The sequence below is a fragment of the Mizuhopecten yessoensis genome, unplaced genomic scaffold (assembly GCF_002113885.1).
Source record: "Mizuhopecten yessoensis strain PY_sf001 unplaced genomic scaffold, ASM211388v2 scaffold10813, whole genome shotgun sequence".
NCBI classification, from domain to species: domain Eukaryota; kingdom Metazoa; phylum Mollusca; class Bivalvia; order Pectinida; family Pectinidae; genus Mizuhopecten; species Mizuhopecten yessoensis.
In genome coordinates, this window is record NW_018408734.1 from 66,054 (window position 1) to 80,115 (window position 14,062).

Genomic DNA, 14,062 nt, shown 5'->3' on the forward strand with positions numbered 1-14,062 from the left:
CTGTGTTAGGTTACTCTTGGTCTCAGTGTTATAACAGTTACTTAAGAGCTGTCGGTGATGGGTTACTCTCTGTTTTAGTGTTATAACAGTTACATTTATATATGAATTACTTCAATAGCCAGAACCGCTCTATAGTTGAAAATAACAGGTTGTTGTCCATTTATCAAGTCAACGGATTTAACTTTCGACCATGTTTTGCCTATTTTTATGCTATACAGTATAATATATTATAGTACCCGTATGCTTTTGATTATTTGTTCGCCATTGTTGATGTGTGAGTTTTCGGGAAGCAAATTAAATACTTATCCGGGATAGTGTTAGCTTACATGTTATGGAAGTTAAAACATAAATATAAAGAATATTTAAGGCATAAACAGAAATTCCACACATATTTCTTTATCTGATATCGCAGACGTTATTGAGTTTTCTTTTCGTGTTTTGTATGCGAGATTCGTACAGGTAATAATGTCGGTCAGAATATATAAGTAGGGAGTCGTTATCAATGTCAACACGCTAGTAACAGAGAGGTTCATTGGCAGGCAATCGGTTCTGTCCCCAGCCCGGCATACAAAAGTCCTTAAAGAAGGTAGTGGTTATTCCCTGCTTAACGTTAAACATTTAGGGTTATCGCAATAACTGGTTTACCCGTTGTCAATATAATGTGACCGGATGGAATACTGTGCTGGGTGCATTCGGCATGGTATTTCAATGCGGTAGCACTTTAAAGTCGGCATCAGTGTCTTTGTGTAGAGATAGCTACAGAGACCCTTGCTGTGAAGTCTCATCAATGTCCATGCACTAGTGTCTTTGTGTAGAGAGAGCTACAGAGACCCTTGCTGTGAAGTCATCAATGTACATACACTAGCGTCTTTGTGTGTAGATAGCTACATAGACCATTGCTGTGTAGTCATCAATGTACATACACTAGTGTCTTTGTGTGTAGATAGCTACAGAGACCATTGCTGTGTAGTCATCAATGTACATACAATAGTGTCTTTGTGTAGAGATAGCTACAGAGACCCTTGCTGTGTATGGACATTGATGACTACACAGCAATGCTCTCTGTAGCTATCTCTACACAAAGACGCTTGTGTATGTACATTGATGACTACACAGCAAGGGTCTCTGTAGCTATCTACACACAAAGACGCTATTGCATGTACATTGATGACTACACAGCAATGGTCTATGTAGCTATCTATAGCTACATAGACCATTGCTGTGTAGTCATCAATGTCCATGCACTAGTGTCTTTGTGTAGAGAGAGCTACAGAGACCCTTGCTGTGAAGTCATCAATGTACATACAATAGCGTCTTTGTGTGTAGATAGCTACATAGACCATTGCTGTGTAGTCCTCAATGTACATACACTAGTGTCTTTGTGTGTAGATATCTACAGAGACCATTGCTGTGTAGTCATCAATGTACATACAATAGTGTCTTTGTGTAGAGATAGCTACAGAGACCCTTGCTGTGAAGTCTCATCAATGTCAATGCACTAGTGTCTTTGTGTAGAGAGAGCTACAGAGACCCTTGCTGTGAAGTCATCAATGTACATACACTAGCGTCTTTGTGTAGCGATAGCTACAGAGACCATTGCTGTGTAGTCACCAATGTCCATACACTAGTGTCTTTGTGCGTAGATAGCTACAGAGACCATTGCTGTGTAGTCATCAATGTCCATGCACTAGTGTCTTTGTGTAGAGAGAGCTACAGAGACCCTTGCTGTGAAGTCATCAATGTACATACACTAGCGTCTTTGTGTAGCGATAGCTACAGAGACCATTGCTGTGTAGTCATCAATGTCCATGCAATAGCGTCTTTGTGTGTAGATGGCTAGAGAGACCCTTGCTGTGTAGTCATCAATGTACATACACTAGCGTCTTTGTGTGTAGATAGCTACAGAGACCATTGCTGTGTAGTCATCAATGTCCATACACTAGTGTCTTTGTGTAGAGATAGCTACAGAGACCATTGATGTGTAGTCATCAATGTCCATACACTAGTGTCTTTGTGTAGAGATAGCTACAGAGACCCTAGCTGTGTAGTCATCAATGTACATACACTAGTGTCTTTGTGTAGAGATAGCTACAGAGACCATTGCTGTGTAGTCATCAATGTACATACACTAGTGTCTTTGAGTGTAGATAGCTACAGAGACCCTTGCTGTGTAGTCATCAATGTACATACACTAGTGTCTTTGTGTAGAGATAGCTACAGAGACCATTGCTGTGTAGTCATCAATGTCCATACACTAGTGTCTTTGTGTAGAGATAGCTACAGAGACCCTAGCTGTGTAGTCATCAATGTACATACACTAGTGTCTTTGTGTAAAGATAGCTACAGAGACCATTGCTGTGTAGTCATCAGTGTACATACACTAGCGTCTTTGTAACGATATTGATACATCTATGTAATGCAGTGTCACCTTGCCAGGTCAGTATTTAATTTTAAGTATAACAAAAATTTCTCTTGCAACTTTCCTTTTACATTCAATGGTGTATTTATTGGTTTTAACGGTGATTTCGTAATATATGGATATAAGATACCGGGAAAATCAAAGAACTTTTCACTTAACACTAGATACAGATCATGATGGAATATACTCGATTCTTGATCAAATCTGCTGAATTCTTCAAACACGCGGTTATTGACAGGTTTTTAAAGGCCGCCTTGTCGTATGATGTAGGTAATACAAACACACGTATATGTGGTTTTCATCTGCGTCTAAATAATAAGGTTGTTCATTTTTACGACATACCGATATCCGTACAGGGTACCGGCTTATGGTAATGGCGACAGCGGCGTTATCAACGGATCGCCCACCGATAGAACATATAGAAACCGGTGTTTTTATTTTTATAATTTTTCTTTTATTTCAAACATCAATTGCTTCCTTGCATAATGCCGTCTTTACTTGAATGGATTATCTTTGCTCAAGATGGTAGCGACATCTCGTATAACGGCCGGTGATCAAAACATAACGGAAGTTACTCGTTCTGAAACAAAGACTTTTCTGATACGTTACATTACGCTACGAGTTTCATGCTTAACACGAACCCTTTGCGCGCATTTACTACATAATAATTCTTTCGGTAATAGCTGAAGGCATATATCGAAAGGTAAACGTTTCATTTACAATACGATTTATAAAATAAATATTTTACTATCAAATTGAATGGTATTCAAAGTTTGAAGGATTGGCAAATGTGTAGTTTTTTTTTAATTCCACACGCTTGAAACTCAGAAATGTAAGAAAACAGAAGCTAATTAATGTTACAAGGTGTGGACTTGGGTACACCAGGGAAGGGTCAAAGCGTCGTTTTAAACTCTATCATTGTTTGTTTTCCGATGTGCTGTAGGTTGTTTATCTATTTCTGTGTTTAAAATAGATAAAGCTTCGTTTTATCTTCGACCCGAACCTTTACAAAGTAATGAGCGAATGCTTCATCACTTAAAAACTTATCAAATAGTTCGTTTTTCTTTTTAAAGAGGGTCTGTTTTGTGTACAGGCCCGGTGCAGTTCCGTCCTAGGTCTTAGTACAAGTTCATCACTTGCGGAATCAACCAAGGTTATTTGTTGATAATGTGGGAAGCACTAATTATCGTGTGTTAGAAAACCATCCTGTTAGCTTAAACCCAACTGAAAAAATACTTCTTAAACAAATTGTCTTTATTTCAACAAACATAACAAACTCTCAGGATGTGTCATTTGAAAATGAAACTCACACTTCCACTAAAGAATAACATTTGCTATGATAAGGTGTGAAGAATAACCTAAGTTGTGACCGACGTGGCTGTATTAGGGTTAACAGCGGTTTAAATAGTAGGACGAAAATTTCACATCAACAGGTTACTCGCATCGTTACGACCACATTGACGAGGATTACAAGATTTAGGGTTGTGATACCAAACACAGATGGCCCCTAACACCATCCTATACCCACACAGTGTCTCCCTAGAACAAGGCGGAACCGCCACACTGACTAGCCCCGCGGAATGGCTCAAACATCTACTTCTATAAGGGGATACAATGTACAAGTACATACGTCATGACAGGTCGGATAAATCTGTAAAGTACTAACAGTTATGTAATGGTCGGGTAATCTTTACTCTGTTAATGACAAACCAAATTTAATGGACAGGTACACTTAAACCCGTAGAGTACCAACAGTAATATAATAGTCAGATATATAGACGTACATTTCGATGAAAAGTCCTTGCCTAGCACCATTATACACTGGAGTAATGTTCCGTTGATTCCTTTATGACCATGAACTTGTGCTTTAATAGCAAAACATCGATTCTAGGCTATTTTTGTCCTCGTTCTACTCGGTGTTTTCCTCAAGGTATTCAATGCTTTGGTACATTGCTCGTCATGACGTTCCAGCTGAAGAACTATGACATATCTTCAGGAAAAACATTTAGCATGACGCGTTTAGTCAGTGACCCAGAATGACGCGTTTAGTCAGTGACCCAACATGACGCGTTTAGTCAGTGACCCAGCATGACGCGTTTAGTCAGTGACCCAACATGACGCGTTTAGTCAGTGACCCAGCATGACGTTCCGACTGTAAAACCTGTACGTGTCGTACGCGCGTATTGTTGTCTTCCTCCGCTCTCCACTTTGACTGTATCTTAGAGCGTTTTTGAGAGGAGCAACGGACTGGACCTCGACACTTATCACGGAGTGACACTGTAGGTTGGAGTCTGTGGTTGGCTTATATTTACCTACCCATTAGCGACTCTAGAGTATTAAATTCACTTCATTTTCTCTGGGTCCCCTGTCACGTGATACATACTCTAATATATTCAAATTCGTAAAATAATTTTATTATATTATCGCGTGGTCGGCCATTATTTGATTAAAACATAGCGTCGTCAAAGATAGATAAGCTACTTAAGAATGAACCGTTTGTTTTGGAGTATCTTTAACACGGGCTGATTGTATATACTTGGAGCATGGCGGACATTGATTTATTAGTTTTATTGGAGAATGAAGGCCAAACAGCATTTTAAAGGTTCCCGAGGAATACCACATATCTTTCACAACTATGGCAGAATATCAATATTTTTTTCACGAGTGCGAAGCACAAGCGAAAATATCGGTGCTTTTTACAATCCGACTAAAATATAAATACTATTCATTAGAAAAGCCATTAAACTTTCTTTTCACTATATTTTGAAATGCAGCAATAATGCACTTAATCGACGATATTTCAGTACGGAAAATGTAATAGACTGACGTGTTAGCGAAAATTGAAGCGCAGTGGAAACTGGTTCATTTGCGATATTTCAAGCACGGATGAAACATTATTTGAAGCATGGTGGACATTGTTTGATAAGCGATGATTCAAACCCAATAGACAATGATGTATTTCCGATGTTTTGAGCTAGGTGAACATTATTGTTTTGCTATAATTGAAGCACGCTTGACATTGGTTTATTTTCGATTTTGAATCAAGGTAGAATTTGGTTGATTTTGATATATTTGTGATACAAACGTAGGACATTGATTTATACTAATTGCTTTGCGATGTTCGAGAAACAGCGGGCATTGATTCATTTGCGATAAAAGAAAAACAGAGGCAATTAATGTTTTGCTTTATTTGAAGCGCGATGGACATTGGTTTATTTGCTATATTTGCGATAATTGAAGCACTGAGCACATTTACTTACTCGCAATATGTAACGAACAATGGAAATTGATTTATCGATAAAAATTTGGACAGGTTAGGATTTTGTGTATCGATCCTACATTGCTGTGTTGTGTTGTTGACTATTTTTCATATCAATTTGTCAGTTGTAAAGACTTCGACGGACCAGATATGGGAGAAGAAGACGTACTGAATACAAGTCTGCTGTATAGTTATAAACTTCAAGGATACCTCTTTTTGAAGTAACAAAATGAACTCATGAAATAAGTTTAAAAATACACGGCATTTTCTCGACCATACGATAATAGACGGGTTTTCTTTCCGTGACGTGTCCACACTGCCAGAGACCATCATAAGTCTCCGTTATTGTCTAAATGGTCCACACAGTCCATCCATGGACTACAAACAACCGTATCTTTATCATTGTTGGTATCTAGGACATACTCTCACACCATCAAGGTTTACCCAGAGATGTATTGGAATGCACGTGTAAAATCAATAGCTCGGCCAGTGTACAGATGTTCCCAATCTTAAGCACGCTTTCAGCGATAAAAGGGATCTTTACACCCGATCGTTTGATGTACGTTCAATATCAGCGATGGTATGTCCAAACGAAAGTTGTAACGATAAATAACCTGAAGCAGGAAGAAACGTGTGATATTGTTATTACAACGATGGAATTTTAAAGAAGGTCTTCAACTAAAGTCGGGAATGTTCCGGACTCATTTTTCCGGAAAAATGAACAATTGCCCCTTTACACTGGCGGGAATATTCGATCGGCCATAAAGACATCAATAAATACCTGAGAAATTTCGCTTTCATCTGTAAACGACAAATATGCGGATATTAGGCGGATATACATGCAATACTGGCACATTGTCGAGGTCAAATCTGTGACCTGTGCAGATAGAACAATGGATTGATCGTCGATATATCGATGACATTTGAAGTCAATCCGAAGATGCACCATCACCCTTGTATTGAATTAAAACGCACTTGGTCTGATCCAAGCGTTACCGCAAGGGTAAGTCTTGGTTTCTGCGAGCGATCATATGCAGAAAAAAACAACTGGTTGTGCCAAGTAAGCTCCCTTTGATGTTCCAGAGACATCGAAACACGACTACATCAAACGGCCGCCGTGAAATAATGCAGAGAACTTCTCCCAGAGGGACCGGTGTGTATCACCTAGGGCAGAGGGCCGTGCTGGGGGTTCATTCATTGGAATTATCATTTCTTTTTTGTCGATTTTTATGAATACATGAAATCGCCCACTAAAATGTATGAATGCTATCTTATGTGTGGACGTTTACTGTTTGTCACACGAAAACTTCAAATCTTTATTGTCTTTGTTCAGATATTTTTTCTTCATCAAACGGTTGAAGTTTTATTTAAATTTGTAATAAACCCAATGTGACCCCGCGTGGTTTGACCTCAGTTCATGTATCATTTAACCTGGTAATTATAGGCCTGTCAGTGATCACATAGTCCATTTCCCAAAGAAAATACTGGAAGTGATAGGCTTAGTCAGGTATACCCTATTTAGTTATGGGGTTAAAACACGTGTAGCACGTGTAGTACTACACAGCCTTGTCTGTCACAGTCATCAAAGTGATACGAACAATCACATACCATTTATCATTCTAATCAATGTTAATCGTGCGAATGGAACTGGGATAGTGCATAGTGTAAAACGAACGAATCAAATACGGTAAATTGTATCCGGAAAAATGATTGACAGTTACCTTCCGAAAAGGGGGAGGGTCTCCAACACCTATCTATGAAAATGACGTCTGTTTCCTCCAGTCACAGGTGTTATACATTATAATACAAATACGGAACCCAGTTATCAAAAAGTAAAACATATAAAAAAACTTATACACATACAGTTAACGTAGGTAAAAAATGAAATGATTAGATTAAAATATTATTTAGGGCGAGTTGGGCGAGCGGCGAGTAGTTATAGAGGGATCAGTGGAGCGAGCTGGCGGTACCTTTGATGGTGTGGTGAGCGGCTGATCCCCCTCACTCGAGCAGCACCAGTGACCGCTGTCGGAGTCCGCTGTAGGTGTGAGAGAGAGAGTCGTGGCTTTAGTCTAGGCTCAGGGCGGCTCTGTTCAAAGGGCTTTAAACCTGCGATACGTACAGGTGTCTCAGTGTGTGTATCACACAACCTACTATCGGCGTCTACTGCAGACGGAGTTTTTGATGTTTTTTCCCCTATTTATTTTCTTCGCAGTGATGTGTGATAAATTTACTTCTGAAATATTTAATGAATTTAAAAACAAAGTTTCATTTGACAAATTCCTAGGAGTATATGTGTGCGTGTTCTGCCAAGGAGAAATAATATGTCGTAGGCATATCAGCTACTCGAAATCATCTTCAAAGATGAACATGTTTTAGAATCAATCACTGGGTCGTTGAAAGATTTTTGTTGGAAGCAATAATTCGATTTTTCGCGCGTGTGTGAAAGGGGTGTGTCCAATGGATCAAGGCACGTTATTGACTGAATTAGACCTGGAATGTATTTCAGGATTTAACACAAATTGGTGTACATTGATACGTGGGATGGTCTCGTGACGTTAGGGTAATCGTCTGGATGTAACATCACCTGTCTATATACATAAAACAATTTCTCAGAAATTATACTTTGGATAAGGAATTCAATTTTCATTCGGGCAGCTTGTATTACTGATCAAAAATATCTATAACAATGCATTTGTAAGCAATTATTTGATGCAACTACGCACGGATTTAAAAGGGTAAATCTATATAAAACGTTATAAACAAAAAGTAATTGTGAGTGAGAAGGTTTGTGAAGGACATTAACGTTTTGCAGGCCCCTGACTTACTATGACGAGGTTTGCCTCGTCCTTGGTGTGGATCCTAGTCCTGTTTCACTACGCCATGTGTCGCCCGGACAAGTCGCAAAGTCGCCACGACATGGCTCTGGACGTTAACAAACTCGAAAGGCTGGGTCGTGTGGATACCTTAATGAAATCCCTCAAAGACATTGCCCAAAAGTCTCATAACTGCGGCCTGAAAGAGATCCCAAGGCTACAGCGACATTTTCTCAAGAACGCCAGCATCACGTGCAACGACGGCAGTCGCGCGGGGTAAGTCAAGTTTTCTAAAAAAAATAATCTGATATGTATTAATATATTTACTTGTATGCACATCTTTTCTTTTAAAGAAGACATTTATATCCGTCAAGACCAAACTTCCTCTCAACAAGACCAAGGTTCCTTTGCATGATAAACAAAACAAGACAGATTCAACTCGGTAAAATTGTAAATTGTCAACCACGTAAAAAGTACTAGTCATTGTAAAGAATTCAACATATTGAAATTAATTTGTGAAATAGATCTATACCTCAAACTGAGACAGACGTTAGGAAAACCGATTGTATAACGTCGTAACAGCATAACTAATGGTATTGATTTGACCGTATTCTCGTAAGGGTATACTGGTTAATCCAGCGTAATATGTTTATCTCAAACAGAGAAGAGTTCCAAATCGTTTTAAGTATAGGGTAAGCTAAGTTATACAAGGGGTGTTGGAAAGCTGTGTTTCTGTACCCGATACCACGACTGTGTGTTAACCTGATTACAGGTAAGAATAGCGTCTGATTGAATCTACCTGTAATTAACGGTATCGTGTAAGGAGTCGAGAAAGGAGCTTGTACACTGCTCGCTCACATCGCTCGACTTTAGTCAGGTATAATTGTACAAGTCAGGTATAATCGTATAAGTCAGGTATAAGTGACTCAGGTATAATTGTATAAGTCAGGTATAAGTGACTCTGGTATAATTGTATAAGTCAGGTATAAGTGACTCGGGTATAATTGTATAAGTCAGGTATAAGTCAGGAATAATCGTATAAGTCAGGTATACGTCAGGTATAATTGTATAAGTCAGGTATAATTGTATATGTCAGGTGTTATTGTATAAGTCATGTATAATTGCATAAGGCAGGTATACTTGTATATGTCAGGTATAATTGTATATGGACAGATAGACACCCTGACATGTAGTAATATTTTCTTAGGAAATATCAGCAGAAACACACGATACTAATCTAATACACACGCGTTTATTTTAGAGTCTATCTCTCATTATGGACCATTAGGAATTCGAAATATCGCCTTCTGGTAAAACTGGGAGGGGGCTAAACAAACAATGCTAGTAAGAGTCTACAGTGCTAGGTGTGTGATAGTCTGGTGCTGTCGGGGAGCTTTTAGTTGGGGGCGGCATATAGTGTCCATTTAGCATCAATAATCGGAGTCGTGAGATATCGTTCATTCAGAAACATTGATGAAGCTGGCTCTACGCACATTACACGCCATATAAACAAACACTGGGTCCATGTTAGAACAATTTAACTGCGGATTTCGGGGACGGTTTTAGATGTTCGCAGCTATATTTTGTTGTATGAACAGTTGGATACAAGATAAAGATTGTTGGGAGAGGGAGGCAAGGCGATTAGAATTGATTTATGCTGTGTGTGGACGAGCGGTGGGTGAACAGGTACTTACCATTAGCAACGATATGCTCCATTTACAACGCTAAACATAACATGTCGGGAATGTCGGCAGTCATCGTTATGCCATCATGTCAGTATTTATAGAATCTTAATAATCACATAACAAAAATTTTCTAAACTACGAAGTCTTCAGATACTCTAATACATTATGACAACTGTTCTGCATTGATACCCATTCTGAATAGTCGCTCAAACTGGTAGTCAGATTGTTATCACATTGTCAAGCAAGATTACGTTACGGTTACGGAATGGTCGTCAAGGTAACGGACTGGTCGTCAAGGTGATATAATGGTCATTAAGGTGAAGTAATAGTCGTCAATGAAAAAGAATGGTAATTTAGGTAGGTGACTGCATGGTGGTTAAGTTGACTGAAATGTTGTCAATTTGAAATTTGGTTTTTAGGGTGACGTTATGGTTGTCAAGGTGACGGATTTGTAGTCAAGGCGAATGGTCGTAAAGTTGGCAGAATGCTTCCTCGGGTCTTATTTTTTTATGTAGCTTATTCATGGAAATAGAACGCATTGGCACATGTGAATATAAAGCATGAACGCGTAAACAAACATAATTCACCAAGCTTGTTAGATATACTGATATAATAATTAACACAAGTCATAGAGACTTTATGACAAAGATGTCATTGCTCAATACTGGTTAACGGGGAATTACGAAGTATGGGAATGCCGTTTTAACGACGACGGTGAGCGTACTTAAAACAGCTGTAGCTACCGACCTGGAGCCATACACCTGATATCGCGGGACACCCGACCTTTACATATCTAGCTAAATATCAAAAGTTCCTGAAAAAACGTACGCACGTGGCGTTTTGTGAAAGGAACAAGTATAGAGACGGAGTGATAGAAGATTTCAGAGAACTGAGGTTTACATCACATCAGTTTCACATATTTTTTTTTATATAAAAAGTGGAAACAGATTCAATACTGTTTTAATCAGACTGTTTTACCGACACTGACAAGCATCAACGCAAATAATAACGCAAAAAAAAATTCAAGCATTAAATGGAAGCGATTGAAGGATTAATTGAGTAACGCGCACAGATTCTTTTATTTTTTTAGCATTAAACTTTATTTATTTTAAAACAATCATTAAACAAATTCCATCAACTAATGTATTGATAATTTTATTGGCCGGGATGGAAGTGCGAAGGGTGTGTTAATGTACAAGGTAACCGAAGTTAAAATCCCTCACGGATTGGCAGGTGACTCCATAATCATTTCACATCCGATTTGAGAATCGAGCCCCGGCCGTCTTGGTGAACGATGAGTGCACTGCCCACTACCCACTGCGCCACCCGACCACCAATCATAATATTGCAATTATTAACTACCTGTGTATAAGACTATTAACACATTAGTAAACAGTGATGTACAAATGTGGAACAGCTATGGCTTTATACATCACCCATCTCCGGTGGTACACCAGTACAACAAGTCTAACCACTTCCGCTTGTGTTAAATTAATACGAAATTGCTGCCCGCCCCCGGAAATACTATAACGCTGATGTTTGTGAGGAGGTGAGGAACCAGAGACCTTGTGATTGTAGCGCCCATAAATAACCCTAGTTAATATAGAACAAGTTAGCGTTCCAGCTTTCTGTACTCTGTAAATAGTTATACAGTACATCGGTATTACTCTTGGTCAAACAGTGATGACGTCACACTCTAAATCGCCGGATGTAGTGCATGCTGATTACGTAAGCAGAATAAGAGTTTCTGTGATCGGTTATCTCGCCATTTTCACTAAATGAACTATAGTAAAACGCCGCTCTGGATATTTTTCTCATCCACCCCACCGATTGTTTTATAGGCCATGAAAGGTTAGTTTGCTAATGACAGCAAACTGCAGGATTTCTTGAAATTATGGTGTAATAAGAGTTTAATTTGTCAAAATCTTATCATCCGGGGTAATGGCACTGACGTCATCATAGGTCCGATACCCACACTATTGGCAGCAAAAGATGGATGAAGGAGTGTGTCTGGTGGCGGAAGCAGTATATCCTATTTTGTTCAAGGTTTTGCACAGGGGGTAACTGTAACAAAACAGCTATTTGGTGTTGGAACGATCGCTTAACACTCAACTCATGGCGCATCAAAGGATACTGTGACGTCACAGGTCGTGTTGTCATGTTATTGGAGAAAAAATGCAGTGTTTACAAACAAGTTGCGGGAACATGTGGAGATGCTCAGAAGTATGTTGAGCTTAGCGAGGGAGCAATGCCATACCACTCACAATTAAACAACTGTACACAATGTCTTTGATTTATTCACTTTTCTTTCGAATGAGCGAATTATAATCCCCCTAATATTTTTGATATAAAGGAGTGATGGCCGAAGTCGATATTCCGTGTCGCAGAGCCGTATCAATGTTGGCCCAAAGCTGCACGTCTGTGTACGGTCGGGTCGGTATTCCAACATAGGACAGGCATTCCGGATTAACTCTAATTAACCTCGCAGGGGGTCCTAACGACCTAATAACCGTAAATGTCATTTAAAGTACATCTGNACTATCTTTTTTGGACGAAGTTTAAGCGCAGCCGGTTCCTTCTCAGCATTCGTCGCCATTTTGATGGAAACTTTTACAGGGGAGATAACTCTATGTTACAGTCAATTTTGATCTGATATGTGACCTTGAATATGTAAGAACGAGGATAACGTGTTGCAAAAACAGCTCTTATCTTGTATCCGTCCTCTAACGAGTTTCGTTTGCTGGAATGTCGAAAATTCCGAATGGATCTAAAACAGTCGGAGTTACCGAACGGCAAACTGAATCAAAGGATTGATGGTAAAACGACAATTCTACATATCTCATAGGAAATCCGTAATACGTAATCCGTTTTTTGGTTTACCGAGTATACGACAGTTATGAGGAAGAGTATCTTTAAAATCTGTATAAAGCCGTTTGAAAATAGAAACGTGCAGCGAAAACGAGGCTTAGCACGATGGACCTGGTAAATTTGTAAAGTTTTACGCCAGGTAGCGCCCGCATGGCTGGTCGGCCTTTCGGGTGCCTTGTGCACGGCATTTCGTGGTAAATCGTCTTTCCCTATACTTGGAACGATTCGCTTTTATTTTTAGTTTATTTTTTGGGATTGCCATCAATAATACACAAAACATGAAGAATTTAAATGACATATGTTTTGTCTGTTAAAAGGGGCAACTATTAAGCTTTAAAGGGACTATTTAGTCAAATGACAACCCGAAAATCGAATCGATACCGAAAATAAATATCTCTTAACGAAAGTTTTCGTAGTTGAAAATGAAATGACCTGACGCCAACGTCCAATGTGGTCAGTTTAATCTTTTGGGAAAGCCTGTGATAAAAATGCTCTATAAGGTACAAGGCAATGCTCTATAAGATACAAGACAATGCTCTATAAGGTACATGGCAATGCTCTATAAGATACAAGACAATGCTCTATAAGGTACCAGACAATGCTCTATAAGGTACAAGGCAATGATCTATAAGGTACAAGACAATGCTCTATAATACAAGACAATGATTTATAAGGTACCAGACAATGCTCTATAAGATACAAGACAATGCTCTATACGATATAAGACAATGCTCTATAAGGTACAAGGCAATGCTCTATACGATACAAGACAATGCTCTATAAGATACAAGACAATGCCCTATAAGATACAAGACAATGCTCTATAAGGTACAAGACAATGCTCTATAATACAAGACAATGATTTATAAGGTACCAGACAATGCTCTATAAGGTACAAGGCAATGATCTATAAGGTACAAGACAATGCTCTATAATACAAGACATTGATTTATAAGGTACCAGACAATGCTCTATAAGATACAAGACAATGCTCTATAAGATACAAGACAATGCT

At 38.9% G+C, this 14,062-nt stretch overlaps 1 protein-coding gene across 2 annotated transcripts in view; it reads left to right on the forward strand.

Moving 5' to 3' along the window:
• Nucleotides 1–7,600: 7,600 nt before the first annotated feature.
• The window catches only part of LOC110462623 (palmitoleoyl-protein carboxylesterase notum1'-like), a 42,878-nt gene continuing 36,416 nt past the window's right edge, over nucleotides 7,601–14,062 (forward strand). Inside the window, exons 1-2 of one of the 2 annotated variants that reach the window (XM_021516665.1) lie at nucleotides 7,601–8,241; nucleotides 8,494–8,770. In XM_021516665.1, the coding sequence (XP_021372340.1) occupies nucleotides 8,508–8,770 (263 nt within the window). In that variant the 5' untranslated portion in view covers nucleotides 7,601–8,241; nucleotides 8,494–8,507. The remainder of the gene's footprint in view (nucleotides 8,242–8,493; nucleotides 8,771–14,062) is intronic. The other variant, XM_021516667.1, reaches the window with a different exon arrangement.